General features: G+C 42.1%; 1 protein-coding gene across 5 annotated transcripts in view; it reads right to left on the bottom strand.

Annotated features, from left to right (window-relative positions):
* Window positions 1-208: 208 nt before the first annotated feature.
* CALCRL (calcitonin receptor like receptor) overlaps window positions 209-18,217 on the bottom strand; it is a 227,795-nt gene continuing 209,786 nt past the window's right edge. For all 5 annotated transcript variants that reach the window (XM_033945195.1, XM_033945196.1, XM_033945194.1 and 2 more), the window contains 3 exons: window positions 11,954-12,172; window positions 5,692-5,733; window positions 209-1,108 (listed from right to left, as the gene is read on the bottom strand). In XM_033945195.1, the coding sequence (XP_033801086.1) occupies window positions 887-1,108; window positions 5,692-5,733; window positions 11,954-12,172 (483 nt within the window). In that variant the 3' untranslated portion in view covers window positions 209-886. The remainder of the gene's footprint in view (window positions 1,109-5,691; window positions 5,734-11,953; window positions 12,173-18,217) is intronic.

Below are 18,217 nucleotides of genomic sequence, written 5' to 3'. Positions count from 1 at the left end.
TGCTGAATTTCAGCTATAAGGAAGTCTTTCTGATGGCGAATAGCTACCCAGCATCCATCTGACTCAGGTCTTTAATGAAGGCAGTAGTCGAAGTAGATCAGGAGGACTTAACAAACTTTCAGGAAAGACAAACCCTTGAATAAATATTTATACACCCGACCCTTTTTTTTTTTTTTCATCAGAGTAAAATTAAAATTCAAAACAAAAATACGATTTTGAAAATGATTGTTTTTATCTATTTTTCCAAGGGAATTAGTAAAAACAAATTAGCAATGAAAAATAATGACACAAAGCAGGTTGAGAGAAGCTAGCTCAAACCCTAGTTCTTAGGTCAGGCAGTCCTGACACATCACATTCTACATGACAAGCTACTGCAGTTATATGCCTAACTTATTTGTCCTTTAAAACATATGCATTGGCTGCAGTAAGGTAGGACAACATGATACAAAACATTTACAAGGTGAGTTCTCAGTACACCAAAATCTGTACAAACTCTCAACAAAATAGGAAATCCTTCACTTGAGTCCCGTCATATAAAATAAGTGCCAACTTTGTCTACACAGTAGAAAGTGAAGAGGCAAAGTTCATTTGTGTGTGTTGGCCACAGGATACTGGGCTTGATGGACCTTCAGTCTGTCCCAGTATGGCAATTCTTATTTTTACATACACTATATATATATATATATATATATGTATATATATATATACATATATATATATATAGTGTATCTTTACCTGTATATTCATGCGATATGAAATATGCTGCCTGAGACCATGTCAGCAAAACATATCCCACATTTGTCAAAAATCTTCTGCTTGTGAATAGTTCAGATCATAAGCAATTCATGAATCCTGCCATGTTGGAAGGCCAGATGTTCCTTTTCCATTAGGCATGCAGTTTTTCAGTCTTTAAAACAATATTTTCCACGTCATGGCAGCCTTTTCCATTCACGTATTCACTGTTGCTGTCATGGTTGTAGACACTGCTCTGGACCTCAGTAATTGAAGACACTGTATAGGATGCTGAACGTAGACCATCTGAGTGAGTTAGGCTGTTTCCAAACTGGATTTGCTGCTGCTTCCAGTGCCTTTTTAAAACTGCTTGAACCTACCCACCCCAAAAGAGATAAACAGTTTCATATTAAAGGAAATGCATTTTGGGCAGGTAAATAATTACAACATTGCTCTGTATGAAACCAGGGGAGAAATAAGCTGCAAAATCTTCACCTCTGAATAAAATTTTCTCCCCATGGTGAGCGTACACATGTGCAAGCTAGAGTGTGGTTGAGGCCCACGCTAATATGCATAGTGGTTGATATTCAAAGTGATTTAAACAGCCAGAAACAGCTCCTGGCTGTTTGAACCACTTGTCAAGGGTTAACCACAGATATTCAGTGTTGCTTAATCAGATATTGCTTAGTGCCTAAGCTGTAACTGACTACTTTGTGAACAGTTTAAGGGTAGAGTCAGCACTTATGTGGTTAGATGCCTATATTCAGCACTTAACTGGGCAAAGTAAATGCATAAGTAGGACCGTATAAAACACAGTCCTATATGTGGATCTTAGCCAGATAAGTGCTAAATATTGCACTTAACCAGTAAGTTTGTCATATCCACCTATACCTGTATATTCAATGCTGGTGCCTGGTTATGGCCAGAGTTAGAATATTGTATTAAGTGAAAGGATAGATATAATAGGCATCTCTAAGACCTGATATACTGGGATACTGGGACCTGATATACTGGGATACTGTGTCCAGGGCTGGATTAACGGATAGGCCCAGAAGGCACGTGCCTAGGGTCCAAAACTGTCAGGGGGGCACACTGACTCAGCTTTCCAATTTTATGGCAATGACAATGGACCCTCCCCCCAGCATCGACAGCAACACAGAGGGGCCCCCAGACATCGGCGCGTCCCCGGGCCCCTCCCCAGGCATTGGCGCAACTGTCAGGTTGCTAGCTACCTGATCCTCACCACCAGAATTTCCTCTCTCTACAGGAGTGTCTAACCCTTGGCCCATGGACTGCATGTGGCCCCGCTTGAGGGCGATACAGCATTTTTCTCTGCTGCCCGGGTGCTTAGCTTTTTGCCGGCTCCCTCTTCCGTCTTACTGCAGTGTTCACTCAATGCCGAAGGCAGCAGCTTCTACATGCCTCCTGTGGCTGACCTGGAAGCATTCCCTCTGATGTTGCAATGTCAGAGAGAAGGTTTTGAGCAAACACTGCAGTAAGATGGAGGAGAGAGCCGGCAAGAAGCTAAATACCTGTGCACAGAAGGGAGGGAGGGAGAAGGACGTGTTGGGACTTGAGAGGGAGGGTGCACAAACAGGACAAATGATGGAAGGAAGGAAGGAAGGAGGGGCATGAACTTAAGACACAGAATGAAAGGAAAGAGGGAGGGAAGCATGAGCCATAAGATGGAAGAATGGAGGGAGTGAGGGAAAGAGATGCTGAGGTGAGGGAGAGAATAGAAAGGGAGAATTGTGTGTCAGAGAGGGAAAGAGATGGTGTGGTAGAAGGGAGTCAGCGCGCACTGAGGGAATGTGGGGTGTCTTACCTTGTTGCATGCAGTGGTGATCTGGTCAGTTTGGTCACCTTTGTTGGACTTAGACACTTCTAAAACAGGTCTAGCTCTGAATGTCTAAGTTCCATCCAGGACGTCTTGCAAAACGTTTGATTATTATAGCAAGACATCCAAGTCTAACCCGCCCTTATGCATACCCAAAGCACATCCATAACACACCTCCACTATGTCCATCTTGAGCTCTGGAAGCACAGAAGCTGGGACACCTCACTAGATGATCAGAAAGGCGGTTTTGATTATTGACACTTAGACGTCCTGGTGATTAGAATGTCCTAGTATCTGTTCATCTATGTGGGGCAAAATAGCTCTCTGAAAAATTTAACAGAATAGGATAAAACTTAGCATGATGGAAAACTGGTAAAAAGACAGTTAAAAAATGGGCCAAACCACACTGGGATTTCCAGAGATATAGACCCTTCCCCCTCACAATAAAAAAAAAAAAAATGACCCATAGGTATTTCTATAGTTGAAGAAGTTCTTGTTTATGTAACAGAGAATAATTAACCCAATGGGATGAAAGTTGGCATGTAGGAAAATAATCAGTAAAAAGACACACTGTGGGATTCATAATCAAAAATTATAAATGTCCAAAAAGCATCCTAAATCGACACTAGGACATTCTAATCACCAGGACATCCAAGTGTCAATAATCAAAACCACCTTTCTGAACATCTAGTGAGGTGTCCCAGCTTCTGTGCTTCCAGAGTTCAAGATGGGCATAGTGGAGGTGTGTTATGGGTGGGCTTTGGGTGTGCATAAGGGCGAGTTAGACTTGGATGCCTTGCTATAATAATCAAACGTTTTGCAAGACGTCTTGGATGAAACTTAGACATTCAGAGCTAGACCTGTTTTAGAAGTGTCTAAGTGCCACAAAGGGGACCAAACTGACCAGATCACCACTGCATTCATCAAGGTAAGACCCTCCCACACTTCCTCAGTGCTCACTGACCCCCTTCTACCACACAAAAATGAGAACAAAAAGGTAAATACCTGGCTCTAGAATAGAAGCATCTGGTATGGTTAAGCCTAGTAGAGCATCAGGTGGGTAGAGTTACTGGTAGGTGGGCAAGTGAACCATAGAGAGGAGGACCCAGGCCCATAAGACACTCTAACCACAACATCTATGGTATTAAGAATGAGCTCATCAAAACCCATCCAAACCCTATTATACTGCCATATAAGTGCCACCTGCAGACATAAGGGCTATTGGGGTGGTACATAGGTGGGTATAGTAGGTTTTGAGGGAATTGGGGGGGCTCATCATAAATTATAAGGGAGTTATGGTGCGATATACATCTGACAACCTTTATGTGAAGTTCACAGCAATGCCCTCTAAGGTGTGCACTTCTTTGTTGGGATGTCTATGTGGCCAATCCATTACAATGCTGGCCCCTCCCACATCCAAATGATCTGGATTAGGACGTCTTGAACATGGATGTTTTTGTATTCTAAAATGGCCATAAATTTTAGATGTCCTAATGGCCAAGACATCCAAATAGATCATTAAAAAAAATTGAAAGTCTAGCGATTTCGAAAATGGATGTTTCCCTGCCCCGATATTTGGATGTCTTGCAGGATACGTTCAAAGTCAGACTTAGAATTACTATTGAAAATGCCCCTTTATGTTTGAAAATGGGCCAACCAGAGAATATAACACCAAAGCATTCAAGATTGGGTCACCATCAAACCTTGAATTGAGGATCTGACATGGGCCATGTTTCAGCATAATGCCTGTATCAGGAGTCAGCCTTGGGTATAGAACTCGAGTTAAATGTTGCAATTTGCCATGAATAGGGCAATCACTGAACAAACTAACAGTCACTTCTGTTGAGTCACCGTAGCAGACTAAATTTGCCCACTTAGCTGTGTGGGTGCTGGCAAAGAATAACTGCATAGCTGCCAGATGCCCCCCAACTCCTGCTGCTGTATTGCCCCTGATCTGGGTACCTTTTTGATGGCCAGCCACAGCCGATATTCAGCAGCCCTGCCTGGTTAAGTATCACTGAATAATTGGCAGTTGGGTGGTCCTGAGTGATTTAAGCAGGTAAAAGCCTCTCCTGTCTGCTTAAATCACTTTGAACATCTGTCAGTTTGTGTCTGCATGTTTAGAGGGGAGGGGATATGTGAGATGTGCTCAGGACTCAGGAAGTTAGGATTAGTAACTCTGTTTTATTTCAGAAGTCAACAAAATTTTATATTAATTTCCAGAAGGCAGAATGATAGGTAATATGTGAATATATTATTCTGAGTTTAAAACCTCTGTCTGTACCCCAACCCCACCCCTGTATGTTAGCCTGCCCTCCTACCCTGCCTGTGTCCACTGTAGCTAGGTACAAAGACAATAGGTAGGATTCAGCCAATGGAAAAGGCAACAGGAGTAGAGGACTGGAGAGCAGTTCTAGTGACATAACAGGAAAGGAAGAGGTGATCTGGAGAAAGTTTCTCTGCTGTATAAGTGAGATTTCTGCATCTGGTGGGAGGTAGAAGATAAATGATCCTCCCTTCGCCCCCAAAATGCTACTATGCATTTCTATGGGAGAAGCAGATCCAACAGCTACAATATATGAGGGCTCATCAAAAAGTGTCCACACTTTTATTTTTTTAAACACTAATTATTAAATATTCCAAAAGCAAATTACATCACTTTTCCACGTATTCACCACTCTGTTGCCTGTCTAGTCACATGACATTCTACAAAACAAGAGGATCCAAATAGCACCAGAAAGTTCCACATCTTCCGCAAAAAAATGAAAGTGCAGAAACTTTTTGAAGAACCTTCATGCACACACTAATTCACTGTCTGTAACCCTGTGATTAAGGAATTGCCTTCCCCTTGCCTGATCACAGACATATAATAAGCACACATACGCACACATACCAGCACACAAACACACACACACATGCATACCCCTCACACACAAATATACGAGCCTATATATGTATACATGTACAAACACTCAACCATGTACATACAATATCCCCCCTCCAAACACACATGCATTTACATGCAGAGGCCTACAAAAGAATTCCATGAGCCATGCTTTACCCACTTATTATCTTATTCCTATGACAAATTAAAATAGTGAAGAAAAATGTATCAAAATTACCTCTCCATTAAAGAAGCAGAAAATTGTAGCCACTAATAACCCCTGAAATAAAATAATAAAAAAAATTAATTTGTTTTCTTAGTTATTTTTACATGTACAATAAATAAGCAGGAATATACTGTACATTTGAGAGAGCATTTGGTGGCAATATATGTGTCAAGACGGGCCATTGACTGATGCACAAGGACGGTACTAGGGTGGCAGACACCATGTGACAACTTTCAGTCAAGTACTTTCCCTTACTTCAATTAATTTTCAAGCCTTTAGAATTTTTCCCTTCACCCCCCAGCCCCAAGATTTTGTTAACCAATCTCAAAAATCTTGATCAACCCAGCCACTGGCTATGGCATTTTAAAAAATTCATATATTCAGTGCTTGAAAAACAACAAACAAACTGCAGATAATGTACAAGATGCAGGCGTTGTTTATTAATAGAGTAAAATATACAACCTTATCATCAACCAAGGGACCCGACAAGGTCCATGTTTCGGATAACACGCCTTCCTCAGGGGTCCATGGTGGTTAAGGTATAAGACAAACCGCATAAAAGATATCAAACAAACGCCTATATAGAACTAATATACTCAAGCGAATCCTATCCACTTCACTATCATTGGATAGGATTTGCTGCAGTTTGTTTGTTGTTTTTCGATTGCTGATTGTTTCACTGCAGACTACGTTGGATTTTTCTTGTTCGTATATTCAGTGTTGCCATAAAGATAATACTGCATATAAATATGAGGTCACTGCCATCAGCTATCCAAACAGTGCTGATACCATTAGCGAAGACATGAAGACTGCCAATCAAGTGGAGAAAGCTTCATCCAGGGCTAAACAAATCATGGGCGGTATCCGTAGAAGTTTCGTCAGCCGTAAGCCCAAGGTCATAATGCCATTGTACAGATCCATGGTGAGACCCCATCTAGAATACTGTGTACAATTCTGGAGGCCGCATTATCAAAAAGATGTGCGGAGAGTTGAGTCGGTTCAGCGAATGGCCACCAGGATGGTCTCAAGGATCTCCTGTATGAGGAACGACTGGGTAAGTTGCAGCTGTACTCACTCAAGGAACGCAGAGAGAGGGGAGACATGATCGAGACGTTCAAATATGTCACAGGCCGTATCGAGGTGGAAGAGGATCTCTTTTTCCTTAAAGGACCCACGGCAACAAGATGGCATCCGTTGAAAATCAGGGGTGGGAAATTTCATGGCGACACCAGAAAATATTTCTTCACCGAAAGGGTGGTTGATCGCTGGAATAATCTTCCACAACAGGTAATTGAGGCCAGCAGCGTGCCAGATTTTAAGAAAAGATGGGATTGGCATGTGGGATCTCTTCATGGAGGTAGTTAGGGGGTGGGCCATTAGTGTGGGCAGACTGGATGGGCCGTGGCCCTTTTCTGCCGTCATGTTCTATGTTTCTATGTTTCTATGTCACTATAAACAAAGCTGAGCAGTTTAATTTAGGGCAGTGGTCTATAATCTTTTTCATGTAAAGGGCCACAGTGTGAATGTAAAAAAGTCTGAGGGCCATCAAAAGATTTCAAGCTTAAGCATACCGCCTTAACCTACTTGTTCAGACTGGGTTTTAAACATTAAAAATTAATACTAAAATTGATTCTACAACACTTCAAGGACATACAGCATTTTAAAAACTCACTTTATTTGGGATTGTCAACAGTAGCAAATTCCATAAATGAGGCACCTGAGTAACACACTTAAGAAATTGTTTGCAGTTACTATATCTCTCCCCTTCAATCTATTCAGAACTCTGTTGCACACCTCATATTCCACCAGTGTCATTATGCTCATATTACCCCTGTCTAGGGTTACCAGACGTCCAGATTTCACCAGACATATCCTCCTTTTGAGGACACGTCCGGGGAGTCTGGACGGCTTTTCCAAAACCCGACACTTTGTCCAGGGTTTGAAAAGAAATCGCATTAGGAGGGGGCATCCGTGCATGCAACGCGGTGACATCATGTGCACGCATGCATGCATGTGATGTCATTGTGTCACATCTGCACAAGCGCGGATGACTTCCTGTCTGATGAACAGGGGGCGGGGGTGGAGCTGAGGGCAGAGCTGAGGCATAATGGGGCAGGGATGGGTAGAACAGGGCAATCCTGGGGGAGGGTCTAGAGGGGTCCGGATTTTACTGACATAAAATCTGGTAACCCTACCCCTGTCCTCATGTCACTTTATTGTTTCCCTGTCCATTTCCACATACAATTCAAACTTCTCTGTGCCACTGCATGTTCAAGATTTGAAGAACGTTTAAACCGATTGAGGGCCACAATAGAGTACTTTGGGGCTGCATGAAGCCCTGGGGCCACATTTTGGAGACTGTTGACATAGAGTAACTTTTTTCGTGTTCTTAATTAAACTGGATAGCACTGAATATCACCGCCGTACATATAGCTAGGTGCTCTACCCTGGCTTAACCCTACCTCTGCCGTGGTATTATCAGTATAGTGTTGCGGAGGCCAGAAAAGTTTATAGCCACACAACTTCTCCTGTGCAAATATACACAGCTGGCTAGCTAGCCCAGTGGAAGGCTGGCCAACCTTCCCCAACATCACTAAACACAAAGACAGGAACCCCCTGGACACAATGAAGGAGGACCCAATTTTCATGCCCAGTATCTACCCAATAGACAATATGAGGATCATAATCTCCCTTCATCCCACAAAACAAAGCATCAGGTCCGAACTTAACTCATCTGAAATTGTCTTTGCCACGTATACTGTATTGGAAAAACAAGCTGTGCCTTGAAGCCATGCATGACTGAATACAGGAGCTGTATCTACAGACAATGAATGTGTAATATTATGAGAATTTCAACAGCAGTTTATGCTGCTTTGAATTATCCATTCTGTGCACAGCTCATTAAACAAAGTGTCGCCATTACTTGCCTATGTAATGCTGTCACTAGGAAGAGTCTGCCTATATTCTACAACAGCAATGTGTTTCAGGCCTCTAGCACTCAGCAGATAGACATCTTGGAGCCAGTTTCTGTTTTGGCCTTTCTGTGCACTTGCTGTTCATGTACCTATCAAGAAATCACACGTCCACACTAGAAGTTTCCAGAGATGTACAGAACTAAAGGGAATTATGCGCGAGCCTCTGAAAACTGAAGGAAGGGAAGGCGGGTTTATAATAATTTGGTTGCCTGCATTGATAACGCTCCCCCTGCCCGTCCCACCGTGGCACATTTGCCAAATTCTATAATGGCACCCAAGATTAGATGCACAATGGGACATGCAATTAGGGTTTCCAGATTTTCACCTGAGTCACGTCTCATTCCACCCAAGTCACACCCCGTTCCACCCCCCCCCCGCCCTCTCAACCTGGTCGCTTGTCGGGAGGGCATCTGTGCATGCGCTGGTGTGGTGCAATGACGTTGCACACATGCACAGATGCCACCCTGATGTTGCTGCTAGCTGGAAGGTTTTCCAAATTTGGACAAAGTGCTCGAAAAGGAGGACATGTCCCGGGGAAATCCGGTAACCCTACATACAATTATAGAATAGGGCTGGTTATGATCACATCATAATGTCATAATTAACTAATTGGCACTAATTTGCCTCTGCACAGATAACATACTTACACCTCTATTCCTTAAACAGAATGCCTAAATTCTCTCATGTGCTAAAGCAAAGCATTAATGTAGCAGGAGAGGGCATGGGCATGTCAGGGGCATTCCAGCTATTCTTGTACGCATTCTACATGTCCAACTGCTGCATTTAGGTGCTACCATTTACACCAGCCATAACCATAAATTAGTTAAGCCTAAAGCTTGGTGAATAATTGATGACTTACACTAGTATTCTATAACAGTTGTGGAGTCCAACTTTGCTTTATGGCTGCACCTCAAATACTGTGTGCAGTTCAGGTCACCATATCTCCCAAAAAGATATAGTGGAATTACAAAAGGTACAGAGCAGGGTGACAAAAATGATAAAAGGGATGGGACGGCTTCCCTGTGAGGAAAGGCTAAAGTGGCTAGGGCTCTTCAGCTTGGAGAAGAGACAGCTCAGAGGTGATTGAGTGGTTGCCTTATAATCCATTTTGGGCCAATTTCAGCAGAATCCATAGTTATAAGATAGTTCAAAAATCCCACAGGATCCTGCTGAAATCATATATATATGATCCAGAGACAAAAGAACAATCCAAAGAATGGATCCAAAAGAACAATCCAAAGAATATTATCCATAGACAAAAGAAAAGTCCAAAGAATGGAGACACAGTGGTTCCCCTTGTCCCAAGAAATTCAATACAGAAGTCATCAAGCAAGGTGTTGGCATCTGTCTTCTTGGACAAAGATGGAATTTTGCTTATAGATTACCTGGAAAAGGGTACAACCATCATGACAAATTATCATGTTGTAATTCTTGACAAACTGGAGCAGCAACTGGTCTCCAAATGACGAGGCAAGCTTTTGAAAGGAATCTTGTTTCTTCAGGACAATGCCTCTCCTCATGAGGTGACCATTACACAGCAGAAATTGGCAGATCTTCAATTTGAAGTTCTGAAACACCCGGCTTACTCACCTGATTTAGTCCCTTTGGACTACTGCCTCTTTCCTAACCTCAAGAAACACCTCAAGAGAAGTAAGTTTTCATGCACTGAGGATGCCACATTAGCTGTGGACTTGTACTATGCAGCACAAAGCTACAGAGTTTTTTTCTTGGAGGAGCAAAAGAAATTAGAACAATAAGTCATACGTGTGTGGAGCTCAGTGGCGAATATGTAGACTAAATTTTTTTTTTTCAATCCCATAGCTTGTTGTTTTCTATGCAAAGTCAAGGACTTAACAACTAATACAAGAGAGTGCTGATAATTTCCAATTATGGGCACCAATTGGCATATTAAACAATTCAATTGCACCAATATGCGCATGCAACTTAGAACACTATATACAGAATTTGTTCCGTGAAGTTTATTCCATAAAACATAGTAACATAGTAATTGATGGCAGATAAAGACCTGAATGATCCATCCAGTCTGCCCATTAGTTATTCTCATTAAAAATACATGATTCGTAAGAACATAAGAATTGCCGCTGCTGGGTCAGACCAGTGGTCCATCGTGCCCAGCAGTCCGCTCACACGGCGGCCCCCAGGTCAAAGACCAGTGCTCTAAATGAGTCCAGCCTCACCTGCGTATGTTCCAGTTTAGCAGGAACTTGTCCAACTTTGTCTTGAATCCTCTTCTTTGATATTTCTGAGCCAGAGACCAAAGTCCACCTGGTATTGTCCTAGGTTCCAACTGCTGAAGTTGTCATCTAAGCTCACTCCAGCCAATCCAACCATCCCATTCTTTGAAGGATATCTACTGTAAAGTCTGGCCAGTAATATCTTCAAGTTGCAAGTTAGTGGAGTTCCCATTGATGCCTTCCCCAGCCCATCCTACACTGAATCACTATACATGGGACACAAACCATACAAGTCTGTCCAATACTGGCATTAGTTCTTTAATTTATACCATTTGTTTTCTAATTAGAGATCTTCTGTGTTTATCCCAAGTTTTTTTGAATTCCATCACCTAGGTATCCGATAGTTTAGTCAGCTGTCAGTGAACCTATAATTAAGTTGCTTACACTTAAACTAGTCTTAGAGCTGGTACAAATATGTGGCAGGGACATATACAACTTGTAGTATTCTGGAAGTCATATCAGTAAGTGGGAGCCCAACCTATGTCCCTCCTGTGCTCCACCCCTGCCTATGCCCCTTGGAAATACATACTATGTAAGTTAAGTGTGTATTTGCAGATTATAACTTAGGCTCCTTGCTAGCATCTTGTATGCATGTAAGTGCTCACATATACACATAAATGTTGGTAATATAACCATTTATGTGTGTAATGCATATGTACATGTAAGCACCAGGAGTATAGAATTGACCTTACCACATTTAAGTCCTCCTAGTATGGGTTAGTACATAGCATGCTCACAATGATTTAGGTCATAATGCTTTGTAACTGAAAGTATGTTTTATTAAATAAGGTTTATTTTACTCTATATTAAGGACACGGAGGGTAATTTTATAACATAGTGCCTATTTGGAGCTTACTCTATAAAGACAAGTAGTTACTAGTGTAACTGTTAACCGTAATGATCTTTGATACACAGACCCTGTGTAACATTTAGAATGATACATATATTGAAACTGGATAGAGCTGATTAATTAACAGATTTTATTAATGTTAATGTATCGCTTGCTGTATGATCTCTGTTCAAGGGTATTACTGTGTGTCTTACCTGAAAATGCATAAGAATATGCATCACATAATCATATACTTCTTCAGCAATCCGGCCTTCTGGTCTCCATGGAAACAACACAAATTCAATACCAAGTAGGGGCACAAGAATGAGGGTCGCTCTCACAGCTTTCATGTAGAGGTTGGATTCCGCCTGGTGTGTAACTTTTAATTTGGTGACGAGAACGCGAACAATATTCAACAGAAAAAATAAATTTACCTGTAATAAAAATAAATGAAAAATACAAGCATATGAGATTTATCTATCTGTCTATAAACTTGTGGAGTACAGGAGTAGCCTAAAAGTGCAGTGGGCTGAGACCTTGTAGAACTGCATCCTTGTGACCCTGAGCAAGTCACTTAACCCTCCATTAACCCAAGTGCAGAACTTAGATTGAGAGCTCACTAGGGACAGAAAAAAAAAAGAATCTGCATATGGTATATATAAAACGCGATTGAAGTATATCAAGTCCATGACCCTTTACCCTTTAGTAAATTTGCTATATAAGAAAGGACTGAGAAGGTCAATTCTATATCTGGATGTCCACATTTAGGTACTCATTATACACAAAGAATACCAGCATTTAAATGCATAAATATACAGTAAAGGGAAAATTCTATAAACAGCTCTAAAAAATGGGTGCAGAAAAAAATATTGGTGCTAAGTACTTGTCTATAAAGGGTAAATGCTCTTTATAAAACAGTGCTTAATGCCGATTCTCAAGACTAACTGTAGGCTCCAAACTCATGTCTACTGAAACTTGGTGAAAATGTTGGCACCCAAGTTAGGTATGCTGAAGCAGTATTCTGTAGCTACATATGCTAGGATGAGGATTTGAGGGGAGTTTTCATGCCTGTTGCCATCTGAAGCTGATATGGAGAAGCATTTTTGATAGTGCGTCCAAGTCCAGCTTCAGATGTATCCCACAAGATGTCCAGAAGTTGGGGTAGAGAAACATCTATTTTCGAAACCGCTAGACGTCCACATTTATTTTTTTTAATTGACTATTTGGGTGCTTTTGCCCCTAAGGACGTCTAAATTTTTGGGTAATTTTTTAATACAAAAATGTCCATGTTCAAAACGTCCAAATCAAAGCCATCGGATGTGGGAGGGGCCAACATCTTAATAGACTGGCCACTCAGATATCGCAACAGGGCAATGAGGCACCATAGGGAGCATTGCTATGAACTTCACATAAAGAGTGCCAGGTATATATTTAACCAGAACCCTCCTTTTAGTGTATAGTGAGCACTCCACAAATCCCTAAAACCTACTATACATACCTGTCTACCACCCCAATAACCCTAATGTCTGCAGGTGGCATTTATATAGCAGTACAGTAGATTTTGATTGGTTTTGGTGGGTTCACACTTTCCACCATAAATGTAGTGGGTAGAGTGGGATATGGGCCTGGGTCTTCCTCTCTATGGTTCACTAGACTACCCACTGGCTACTTAAAACACCTGTGTGATGCTCTATTAGGCTTTCCCAAACCAGGTGCTGCTGTTCTAGAGACAGATATATACTGTTTGATTTACATGTTTGGGGAGCAGAAAGGGGGTCATGACCACTGGGGGAGTTTGGGTAGGCCATACTTTCATCTCTCCAGTGCTCATCTGGTCAGTTTGGGTACCTTTTCGACCCTTATTTGCTTTTAAAACAGGTCTAACTCCAAATGTCTAAATGACACCCTGGACGTCTTGAAAAAGGTTTGATCATCTCTGCAAGACATCCAAGTGCTAATCCTGCCCAAAACTTGCCTCTTACACCCCACCCCCTTAACAGTAATGATGATGTAGTAATTTGAATAGAGCCGCTTAGGTCCACCGTGTCAATTTCTATACAGGATATTTTGCATGAGGAATTGTTTGGCACAATGTTTTCTAACCCCTCTGTAATATAAGTCACAGCCTTTGATTGAATTTTGTTGATGTATTATGCACGGTCGAATCACACTGTTATGACCACATGCTAATATCCAGAATAACTACCTCTAGCAGCATGGACAGGAGCCAGATGCCATGAGAGTGACTCAGTAAGATGATGGGGTGGTTGCTAGAGGAATCTGGAGCCATGCAGGCTGCAGTGCGTCCGACAGTTGCTGATGGGTGCATGGTGGCAGATCCAATCATTGAACATGTCAATTGAGGTGGTCTCAAATGTGTTTGATTGAGTTAAGGTCTGGGGAATTTGGAGGCCAGGGAAGTAGCTGGAAGTCTTGGTCATGCTCTGCAAACCACTTGCAAACAATTTTGACGGTATGACATATTGCATTGTCCTGTTGAAAGATCCATTGGCCATAGGGAAGACCGTCAGTATGTACAGGTGTACTTGATTAACAAGGATGGAAAGATACCAATATTGGTTGAGAGTACCTTCCAGAGGTATCAAGAGACCCAGAACATACCAAGAAAACATTCCCCTGACCATAACACTGCTGCCACCAGCTTGTGTACATCCAACAATGGTTGCTGGGTGTTTGTTCTTGGCATTTTCACTCCTGATATGCCAACATACATCCATTTGATGGAGCTCAAAAGGTGATTCATCAGAGAAGGCAACCCTCTGCCAGTCAGTGCAAGTCCATTGTCAGTGGTACTGTGCAAATTGCAGCTGTTTTTTGCGATGAACCCTTGTAAGCATGGGTGCAGTCACTAGCTGTCTACTCCGGAGCCCCATTCGCAACAGGGTTCACTACACAGTCATTTTGGACACACAACCGGAAGCCCCCTGGTTAATTTGGATGGTGAGTTGTTCCAAGGTAGTGTGCCAATCGGCCTGCACTAACCTACACAGCTGAAATTCACCTCTCACCTTCTTGCTGCCCCACAGTCACCACATTGGGTCGTTGAAAAGGGTGCCTAGCAGTTGATTGACAACCATGCCGAGCGGCACCTACAATGTAGGCATGCTTAGGTGCCATTTATAGAATCATGCCTAACAGTGCCTAAGCAAACTTATGCCAGCCATAATGTTAATGTAAGTGTTCACATCTACAGTTGATTGGGGAGATATGCACTTAACTATAAGTGATTACATACTATGAGTATTATACTAGTAATCTATAGATGGAAGGAGGTGTCCACTTTCCTTTACAGAATAGATTCCAAGTAGGCATCTATGTCCCTTTATAGGATAACTAGTCTCATAGCCCGTTACATTAACAGGTGCTAGAATATATGTGTGTGTGTCTGTCTTTATTTCTTTCTCTCTCTCTCTCTCTCTCCTTAGCCGCTTTCTGTCTTTCTTTCTTTCTTTTTCTTTGGCTGTCTACCACCACCCCTTGCTTAGTCCACCTGTCCATTCTCCCTTCCTTTTACCTCCCCTATGTCCACTACCACTCCTTCACTGCTCTCCTTATCCAGCAGCAGCCCTTCTCCCTTTGTTTTACCTCCCCCCTGCTAGAATATATGTCTGCCTGTCTTTCTTTCTGTCTCCCTCCCTCCCTCCCCTATGCAACAGCATTTCTCTCCCCCCCCCTGCAGCTTTAAAAAGGTCTTACTTCACCACCCTGGCATCAAGGGAGGGAACCGGGCAGCCTCACCTCCATGGTAGAAACGGTGCTAGGACAAGGGCAGAGTTTAAAGGTTGTCAGGTTTGTTTGTTTTTTATTGGTTTTAGCCGGGCTCTTCGATGCTTTCTTGGCTTTAACCGCTTTCGCCTTTTGGGGGCTCTTGGCTGCTTTCTTGATGATGGTTGCCAACGGCTTCTTGGTCCTCATCGGACTCTTTTTCACTCCGGCCCCTGCCGCCTTTTTCGCTTTCTTCACTGCCGCTTTCTTGCTTTTCGGAGGGCTCTTCTTCTTCGCTTCCGGCTGCTTCCAGAGCCTTCATCAGGGCAGCCAAGGACATGCCGATCAGCTCGGAGATGCTGGGGCTCGACGCCTTGAGCGCTTTCGCCGCTCCAGCCGGCTTCTTAGCACTTTTCGGCGTCTGCCCTCCACCGACAGCCCTCCTCCTGGCAGCCGCCACTCCGCACGTCCTGGAGTCCTGGTGACGTAGTAAGCACGCATGCGCACTCTTTCCGGCACAGCGCGACAGATCAGGGATCAGGGAAGCACAGGATAAGAGTGCGCATGCGCACTTAGCGTTTTATTATATTAGATGGTGTAACTAAGTATGTGTGCACTTATAGTTATGCTCGTATCTCACTAGTAGATGCCCTTTCGCAGAAATGCTCTACACATGCATAAATTTATCTGCACACTGATAAGGCAATTTTATAACATCCACCTCTGAGAAAAGCACTGCTTTTGCTTATAGTAATGGCTTTGGAAATTAGCCTCTTGTCAGGCAATGACGAATTATTTTTGCCTTCTGCTATAACCAGAAAACTACATATTATAGACTTTACAAAATTAGATTTATAGCTCAGTGTAAAAAGGCTTCCACAATATGTGAAAAATGTCTCTATATCTAAATTCAATTTTTTTATGGAGGGAAGGGTGGATCAGATTCAGCAAGGCAGCTATTTTACCTCCAAATCTCTGATTTACTTGTAGCTGGGATACTTTACAATGCATTTGCTATTGATTTTGTGCCAAATACAGAATTTTGAGATCCTGCTGATTATTTTTTTATATACTGCAATCTAACTTGAACTTTTTTTTGGATAGAAGAAAGCTATAAGTGCCATTTTCGATTAAATAAAATTTATATAAAATAACAAATTGAAGTTCCTAAGTAGCAACAGATGTGCACTACCAGGCAGATGACCTGGATTTGATTGTGGCCAGATATCTGCTCCATGGGCAGCCCAGGATGGAGGAAGTATTTTTGGCTCTCAGCAGAGAACAAGGTAGAAGGAGAATAAGAGAGTCTTTTTGAATTCTATTATTTATAGCCAGACTCAGGAGCCATAATATCTGAGTGAGCTACAATTTATGTTTTATATTAGGGCAGTCATTGCATTGACTGGGCTGAGTTGGTGGTGTAGCCATACTACACATTGTAGGTGGGCCAATCAGCAAAATGGCTGGGCATTATCATCTCTCTACCCCTGCCCACCCCTCCCTACTCTATCTCCTGCTGCTCCCACCCTTCCCAGTTCAAATTAAAATATACATATCATAGCTGGTGGTGCCCAGACAGCTGAAGAAATCATTCAATGGCCTCTAGAACTCCCCTGTGCAGGCTTAGCAGTTAGTGGCAGTATTCTCCATTCATCAATGCTAAGTTCTTGTTCATAAACAAGCATGTGTGAAAACTGAGGACACCTGCGACAGCTTAGGAATGCTGTTGCTGACTGCTGAACTTGGCTGAGGGGAGCATTTCGGGGTCACTGCAAGCTACAGAAAAAGTGTGCCACTGCTGGGTGGGTCAGGAATGAAAGTGGATGGGTCCAAACCCACTTGGGCCTGCAAGTTTGGGAGGGAATATGAAATAGAGAAAAGTTCTTGGTAGTTCTGAATGGAGGCTCAAGGTATTGTAGTACAATGATTCTGATTGGTCTTAGAATGCAGAGAAGAAGTTAAAAACTGTCACAAAAAAACCCCAAACATGTCATATAATGAAATTTGAGGCTTTCTTATATAAACTGAATTAATGTCTAAGCTTAACACACTGTAATGCAGGATTTTACTATGTACCAAGTCCAATTCCAGTGTGGTACCAAGAAGAGACATTCCTGATATTTTCTTATTCAGATCATGCATAAATGTTGACACTAATGTGCGGGACCAATGCACTGTTAAGGTAAATGCACATTGGGTTACTATTTCAGAGGTGGTCCGTGCCTCTGCATTAACAGTGTGTTAGTCAGTTGGCATATGGTAAATTCAAAACATTAACTACAAGGATTGATAATGAAAAAGCAGGCATGGTGGAAGGTTGTTGAAAAACCATTATTGCAGAATAACCAGATAAAAAGATGCTCAACATGGCCATGTTTCGCTCAGCAGGGCTGCTTCATGGATGATACTTATGCTAATAAAACATGTAAAAACATACTTTAGCATTTAAAAAAAAAACCAAATTAGCATAAAAAACATAAAACTTAAAAAACAATGTTAGAAACACAAAACACTATCTGATACTATGCAGTTTTAATTTTCTTTTTGTGACTTGCCCATATTTATTAGTTTTCATTTTAACTTTATTTAAGCTTACTGGGTGGCTTTTTAATTGTTCCAGTTTTACCTTTGCTGAAGTGAGAGTGGTACACCATAAGGGTATGTAAGACATCTTGACTGGTTCCAAGACACTTTTTTATGTACGCATATACAGGTACTTGTGTTTCATTTATAATATATAGTATGGGGCTCAT

Source organism: Geotrypetes seraphini, chromosome 5, assembly GCF_902459505.1.
Source record: "Geotrypetes seraphini chromosome 5, aGeoSer1.1, whole genome shotgun sequence".
NCBI lineage: Eukaryota > Metazoa > Chordata > Amphibia > Gymnophiona > Dermophiidae > Geotrypetes > Geotrypetes seraphini.
The sequence above is the reverse complement of the archived record's forward strand: the minus strand, read 5'-3'. Positions and strand labels throughout refer to the sequence as shown.